This window comes from Pseudopodoces humilis, chromosome 15 (genome assembly GCF_049639895.1).
Source record: "Pseudopodoces humilis isolate 2021_Gansu_Grassland_sample_001 chromosome 15, ASM4963989v1, whole genome shotgun sequence".
Taxonomy (NCBI): domain Eukaryota; kingdom Metazoa; phylum Chordata; class Aves; order Passeriformes; family Paridae; genus Pseudopodoces; species Pseudopodoces humilis.
In genome coordinates this window covers 16,830,481-16,838,077 of record NC_142214.1, presented here as the reverse complement: position 1 = coordinate 16,838,077, position 7,597 = coordinate 16,830,481, and the positions used below count along the sequence as shown (strand labels likewise).

Sequence of the window (7,597 nt, the reverse complement as noted above, 5' to 3'; positions counted from 1 at the left end):
CCAGCTTTCCTCAGGGTGGCTGGAGGAGAAATAAGAGGTTTTAAGGACCCTCCCCAGCTGGGAACAATGATTTTGAAGTCAAAGTTATGAACCTCGTGGCTGGAGTGGGCAGAGCCCTGCAGGGGTTGCTGGCCCACACATGGATCAGCAAGTGCTGCTCCTCTGAGACCTCCTCCTCTGCAGCCTCCCTTTCCCTCGAGAGCCTCCCCTTTTTTTCTTTCTTGTTGGGGGTGGGAGGTGGGAAAGCCAGCACAACAAATGGACAGGCAGACGTACATCTTGTTCAGAATGTTCTTAATTTTAATGTATTTTCTTTAATTTTTATAAAATACATCTTGTAAGATAAGTCTCTAAAAACTTGCTCCTTTTTATTGCTGGTTAACAAGTTGAAATTCTAGATCAGAAATGAAGGAAACACTTTCAGTTGATTAACTCTTTTTGTGTGTGTGTCTTTGTGTATGTGTGTGTGCGTGTGGGGGCTCTGGGGACAAGGGTGGGAAGGAGGACCTGGTTATTTTTTGTTAAATGGATATGAAAAAACCCCGGCAAACCCCCAAGAGAGATAGCATTGATGTGAATTTCCAGATCTTGACTGGTTTCTCCCCACCCTGCCACCCCTCCTGGCATCTCCCCCCTCCCCATCCCGTGTGCGTTGGTAGCCTGGCCAATCTATTTCAGCATTCCTGGTGGCAAGGATCCTTCAAATGCACTGCTCAGCAGATCTGCCTCCTTATCCTTGCCCCTGCTGAAACCAGCACTTACAAATATATATAACAATAATACAGACGTGAAAAAGAAAAAGAAAAAAAAAGAAATCCATGCAAGATGGAGCTACAGTCTGCCACTGAAAGTAGTTTCTCCAATAAATAAACACAAAGATTAGCATTAGGGAGAGAGGCAGGGAGAGCAAAACAAATCATCAGGTGTCAGGGAGGACTGGAAACAGCACTTCTGCAGGTCTGGCTGGACCCGTGCTACCCAGCCAGAGGGCTTTCCTCCAGCTGGAGAACAGTCATGGAGGAGAGGTCTCCACCCAAGCCCTTGCCCCCCTACCCCTCTCCATGGGAAAAGACTGGCACCAGAAAGGATCTGGATTGCAGAGATGGGCTGTGTTTGCACCTGAGACTCCCAAACTGCCACCTTTCCTTCCCTCCTCAATTCCTTCACGGGTTTCACCTGGAAGCAAGATGCTGCCAGTCCCTCCCACCCTGGCAGGCACAAGACAGCTGTCCTGACTTGCAGGGAAAAAAGTGAGGGGACGAGAGGGACAGAAGGAGCAGCAGTTACATTTGACAAGGAGGAGAAGCGAGCTGAGCTCTCCGGTGCAGCGGAGGTTAGAGAAGCAGATGTCACCCCAGAGAAGAGCACCATTGTGAAGGGCACTGGCAGGGCAGGCAAGGCACGCGGTCCCGAGGGTTATCCCCTGCCTACAGAGGGATGGCTCTGGCTTTACGCTCCCAGGGCTTGGTGCAGAGCTGTCCCCTCCTCAGTCAAACCTATTTGCTGCCACTCTGCTGCCTGGAGGGTAAAGCCAAGAGTCCCCCTTGTCTACAGAGACACCAAATTCCTTTAGGCTTTAATAGGGGCAGCTGGGTTAGGGCTTTATCAGCATTGGGATCAGCACTCTCTTCTCCACACTGGGAAGATCCTTGCCCTGAACTCCCTTTGCCGTGGCTGCAGCAGGTGATTTAGGTTAAATTCATCTTTCTCTGCTAAAGGGAAAAAAAATCCTTCTCTTAGTCTCCATCCATGGGTGGTGACAGCAGACAGCTCCAGGAGAGTCTCTAGCAATGGTACCAGGACTGGGCCAACTTCCTTTTCTCTCTAGGTAGCCTCCTGCTACTCATGGAGTAACCTACATGGATTTCTTCTTCCCAGGAGCTTGAAGGCCTTTGCTCATCCCTAGGCAACACTGGGACACTGGATTAAGTCCCTCCTCTTCTCTTGCTGGTTTTGATGGGCTTGGCTCTAGAGCGAACCGGTTACGGATGAGCAACGAGAGAAAAGTGCATGAAGAGGCGTCCATTGGTGGGAAGCTCTCCTTCCTGGTCACGCTCAGCACAATGGATGCGAGGGAGGAAGAGGAGGGGAGTCATCAGCGAAGGCAGAGTTAACGCAGGAGACCTGGTGTCAGGTGGCTGCAGTGTTAAAGCCTCAGGGTTAGAGAAAAGAAGGGCGTTTGGTCTGGCTGGGCTCCGCCGCACGGGCTAGAACTTGGTGCCTCGGCCCATCAGCCTGAGGACTGCGAAGTTGTAGGTGGCAGCGATGATGAAGGTGAGCTGTGGGTAGGAAGAAAGTGAGCAAGGGGGTGGCCCTCAGCCCCACACCCCAGCAGAGCAGTGCCCTGCAGAGCCCCAGAGCCCCACTGCACCGTCGGGACACGGCAGCGTCGTGTCGCTGGTGTAAAGCAAGAGGAGAGCTGGGGAAAGGCAGAGGATTCAGTGCAACTGCAGCGGGAGACAAGGCAGTCTCCTAAAGCCTCTCCAGATCCCCTCCTGCAGCCACCTCTACCTTATGGCCTGGATTCACCATCTGCACTTACGTGCCAGAAAATGACACGAGCACAGGCTCTGTCCCATCCATGCCCACCACCTTCGCTGTCCTTTTCCCCCACATCTTTGCCAGGCGGAGAAGAACGGCTGGGCAGGGGGAGCACTGACTCACCAGTGAGACCAGCGTGGCAGCTGCCCCCACGAAGGCTGCGATGAAGAGGTGGAAAGTCATCTGGAACTGCAAGAGAAGAGGAGGGTGAGCTCACGGGGTCCCATGTGCTGCCTGGGGGGGCCGGAGCCAAGGCGTGCCACTGAGGGGAGCACATGTGAGGTGGCAGGAGTTACCTCGCTGGTCTTGCAGATGGAGAGCAGGTTGGAGCCACACACCTTGCCAGGGAAAGCATTCCAGGGCAGGACACCTGTGGAGATGTGGGAGCCAGGTGAGTGGGGCATGGCTGACAGCTGACTTCCTTGCTCAGCTTCCTGCAGCCACCTGTCACACAACCCCCAGCATTTCAGGGCTCTTCAATACTTGCCCTGCTTTAGCCCACCCAACATGCCTGGGCCCTGCCCTCCATCCCCTCTCCTCTGCCCTGAGCCCTGGCTCCTGGGTGGTGAACCCAGGCACTCACCGTACATCCTGGCATCCGCACACAGGGTGCCAATGCTGGCCGAGGTCTTGGTGGGGTTGGCAATGGACTGGCAGGTGGTCCAAGTGTTAAAATAGATGTAGACAGGCACAGCGGAGCAGGCGAACACCAGGAGCCAGATGATGGTCAGGACATAGGTAATGCCCACAAACTGCAAGGGGCAGGACAAACCCGGGCAGAGCCGTGGTTACCAAGTGGCCAAGGACACGGACAGGGGAGCGCGAGGTTCCCAGGCAGGGAAGGGCGTGGGAAAGGTGAGGGACTGCGATGCTGCCTGCACCCAGCTCTGCACCACCTGCCAGACCCAGCGTGTCCCCAGGCAGGCAGCACAGGACAGCAGCCCAAGCTGGGGGCTCCTGCAGCTCACAGGACCAGTGCCAGTCCCAGATTCACACCTGGCTGTGTGTGCATGAGGGTGACCAGCAGCCGCAGGATGGCTGCCACGTTTAGGGGGGGGTAACCGTGGCCACGGCCAAGCAGGGTTTGGTCTCTTGGGGAGAGCAGCTGCAAAAGCTGCCTTGGTGGGTCAACGTGGCTCTCCTGCCCTCCCTCCATGGTGCCACCCCAACCAGCCCCCGAGGGAACCACAGCCATGCCCCTTTGCTCCCCCAGGCCACATGATCCCTTTGCCAGCTCTTTGTTGTGGTTCCCAAGCATAGCTGAGTGGATGAACCAAGGGGCAGAGGATGACCCCGGGGTACCGGGTGTCACAGAGCTTTGAGCTGCCAGCACTGCAGGGATGCTCCGACTCCCCCTGCCTATGTTTAAACACGAAGCAGTTTTATTAAACATAGTTATTTGGGCTGCTTTGGTCCCCAGGAAACACAGCAGGCCTGGGGGAGGACAGCAGGGCTGTGCTTCCCTTTGGGATATCCCAAAACCCGGACGGCCGCAGTCTCCTGCCCTTTGGCCACACCGAGCGTGGTGAACCCGCTGGGGCGCGCGAAGGGGTGCCAAACCCCGGTTAAGATCACCTTGTCAGGATGTCCTAGCCACTTTCCCAAACAATGACACACCCGCTGCCACGAGTGAGCTCGCTGGGGGCCTCGCGCTCCCCTCCCTTTCGGGCCCCCAGTTACCGTTGCGCTGAGGCCCTTGCCGCAGATGGTGGTCCTGTAGTCCCCAAAGATTTGCCGGACGGCACCGGTGGTGTAGAAGCCTTCGGCCAACAGCAGGGCTCCATAGAGGAAGAAGAAGGCAGCTGTGCCATAGATGAAGTACTGAAAACCGTGGATGCTGTGGGGAAGAGGAGTGGGCAGGGGTGCTCAGGTGCTAGAGAGCTCAGCCCTGTGTTTGGCAGCCTGGCCACTGCCACTTCTCCCCACACTGGAGACCAAAACAGAGGGTGAAGCCACAAGAAGAGGAAGCTGGGGCAAAGCTGTGGTAAGCAAGGCTGCCACCGACTCCCCCACATCCTCCATACCTACCCAGTGCAGAGGTCCAGCTCTACCCAGGACACCTAGCAAGGGTCAGATAAAAACTGGTGTGAAATGAAAACAAGTGGCCACTTGGACCCTGCCACGGAACCAAGGGCAAAGGCAGCTTGGGGGTCTCTCTGGTGCCCGGGTGAGAGCCTGGCCCTGGCCAGCCCAGCCAGACACCTCAGCCTGGCACAGAGCAAGATGAAGCTGTGAGGGGCCCTGGCATGAAGGGGGTGCTCTGAAGCAGGGTACTTACACATCGATGAGAAACTCATAGTCCTGGTAGTTTTTGGAGAAGTAGGTCTCGATGAGCTGCTCGGTGCCTGTGAGGGCTTCGTGCCCACAGCCACAAAACAACGCTACTCCAAAGAAGCACAGGCCAGTGGCAACCAAGGAAGCAAAGGGTGCCCCAATGAGACATCTGGCACAGCACTCGAGTAAACCTATGGAGAGAAGAGCTGAGGTGGGACGGGACTGCCAGGACAAGGATTGCTTGTAGCCTACAGCTCAGGACCACGAGCACAGCGGGAGAAAGGTGCCTGGCAGGAAGAGGGGAACAGGAAAACCTCAGAAATGACCCACTGCAGTGCTGTAAAGCCAAACCCAGCAGCTCCCCTGAGAGCTCTCTAAGCAGCTCAGGAGCCCACCCAAGGGTGCCCAGGGATGGTGGCAGCGTGGGACACAGGGGCTGTGAGGAGCTGAGATGAGCCAGCCACGCTGACCTGTGACAAACAGATGGAAATAGAGCGTGACGTAGCGTAATGCCAGTGGGACCTGGCAAACAAGCTGCTAATGGGCTCCCCACTGCCACCACAGCCCGCTGCGGGCAGCGGCCATGCCAGCTGCCTGCAGTTTTATTTTCCCATCAAAGATGGAGGGGAACCCAGCAGCTCCACAGAGACAAACTCCAGGGAAGATCCAGCAAGGTGGCCCTGCTTGGGGCAGCACAGTAGGAGCCAGCACACACCCCGAGCACTCTGGACTTCCAGGTGGCACCCTGGGCACTCATCCCTTGCCTGGCACCCCGCAGTCAGCTCGGGCTGCAGCCACCCCTTTATGTAGGCAGATGTGCTTGTAGGAAGGAGCCGTGTTAGTTTCACAAATGACAGCACTTGTGTAATAGGTTTAGTCCTCCAGGACCCGTGTGTGGGCAGGGAAAGCAAGGACACACAGCAGCGTGCTGCTTGGAGTGCCTAAATGCTGGATTTTTTCAGCAGCGAGGCCATGGACACCTGCTCCTTCTGCACGTCAGGGCTCTAACGTGCAGGAGTGTTGGCTCAGTTCCCAGTGGGCTGGGTTTGGAGGTGCCCAGGCAGCTGCTCTCCTGCCTGCTTTGGGGGCAGACAGCCAGGTGGGTTTGCACCCACCAGCATTTGGCTCCAGCTAAGCTGGGACAAGCTGCTGCCCTGGCTGCGTGACACTTGCGTGCAGGGAAGCTGCTCCCCTCCCCAAGACGTGGCTCTGGCACCCCATTGCCCAGAGCACAGTGGCTGCCTGGGCACATCCCATCTGGGCATAGAATTTCTGCCTTGAGTGCCAACAAGGCACCCACGCCAAACCCACGCTCCCTCCACAGACCCCACAGTGCTTATCTCCTCCCCAAGAGCACAAGGAAGCCGTGGGGTCCTGGCCAGTTCTCCTCTCCCCACTGGGAGCACGGTTGCGCAGTGGCACCGAGGACAATGGGAGATTGTCCTGGCACTGCCACCCCAGTGGCTGCCCCATGCCAAGAGCAAACAGGGAACAAAGGCAGCGCTATAGGGGAGCGCTGGGACCCCTCCCTCTTGTTTGCCTTGGATGCAGCAGATCCAGGTGGGGCCTCGTTCATCCTGGCCAGCGCTGCTCCCAACCTCGCCGGGACCCACCCAGCAGGGTGATGGGCCAAACTCGCCTTTTCTGGTTTTATTTCTGGCCACCTGGGAGATGGCACGGAGGTGCCCACTCCGGGCCAGTGAACATCTCCATTCCCAGGGGATTGCGAGTCCCGGGATGCAGCAGGGCCTGACAGGCTCCCTGCCACAGCCCCCCTGCTTTGGGAAGCTGCAGTGGGGAAGCCTGAGGAGGGGAAAGGAGGGGAGAAAGAGCCCTTGTGCCACACAATCCTGAGCCTTGTACCCAGGCTCCGCTCCTGCCAGCGCCAAACAACGTGCTGCAGACAGGAGGAGGAGGCGGGGGGGAGCAGCACGAGGCACCCCGGGAACAGAGCACCCCCAGGATCAGAGCAACCCCGACACTCCAGGGGTACACTGGTGAGTATCAGCTCTGCTGTATCAGTTTCCCAAGGCTGCTGACACACAAAGTGGCACGAGCTGTGACAGGCGCAGCGCCCTGCCTGGACCTCGCAGCTCCCGGCAGCCCCAGGCAGGAGCTCTCATCTCTCCAGTCCACGTGGTGAGAGCTCGGGTGGGACAGGCTGTGGGGATGGCATCTGCCCCCACAGACAGCACACGAGCTCACGGGGACGGAAAACTGCCCTGGGAAAGAAAACGCCATCCTTGCCGTGCCAGAGCATCCTCCCTGGGCAGCTCCCATGGCCGGCATGGCCACACCGGGCTCACCAGGACCTCACCGGCGCCAGGGGAAAGTTTCAGTGGGCTCTGCTCTGGGATAAGGTCCCCAGAGACACCAGCAGCAGCCCTCCAGGTGGTCCCCACCCTCACCTCATACTCACCCATGGTGCTGGACTTGGTCCACTCCCCCGAGCGCCCGCTCTGCTGCCTCGCTGCTGTGTGCGGAGCCCTCCCCTGCCAGGCGGTCCCACGCCCTGTATTTCCCCCTCTGGGTGCCTGTCCGGCTCTCCAGCAAAGAAAAGGGCTCTCTGAGTGACAGCCACCCCCCTTAAAGGGACCGGGCCCGCCCTCCCGGCCCCCCCAGCACCCCTTGGCTGCCAGCTCCTGGTGCCTGGGCAGGGCTGCCCCATGGCCCCGCTCAGCGCTCTCGGGGCAAAAGGCTCCGGCACAAGGAAGAGGCAGGGGAGGGGGTTGTCCCCCCTCACTGGTGGCTCTGGGGACATCCCCCAGGCCCACCAGGCTGT

General features: G+C 58.2%; 1 protein-coding gene across 2 annotated transcripts; it reads right to left on the bottom strand.

Annotated features, from left to right (window-relative positions):
• Positions 1-277: 277 nt before the first annotated feature.
• Positions 278-7,356, bottom strand: PLP1 (proteolipid protein 1). 2 transcript variants are annotated; one of them, XM_005527426.2, is made up of 7 exons: positions 7,235-7,356; positions 4,820-5,006; positions 4,117-4,378; positions 3,125-3,293; positions 2,838-2,911; positions 2,665-2,730; positions 278-2,279 (listed from the first exon to the last, which is right to left on the bottom strand). In XM_005527426.2, exons 1-7 carry the CDS (start codon positions 7,236-7,238, stop codon positions 2,208-2,210), a joined length of 834 nt encoding a protein of 277 aa, XP_005527483.1. In that variant the 5' UTR covers positions 7,239-7,356; the 3' UTR covers positions 278-2,207. The 2 variants fall into 2 exon arrangements, with proteins under 2 accessions (XP_005527483.1, XP_005527484.1); XM_005527427.3 differs by having other exon boundaries at positions 4,222-4,378.
• Positions 7,357-7,597: the final 241 nt, after the last annotated feature.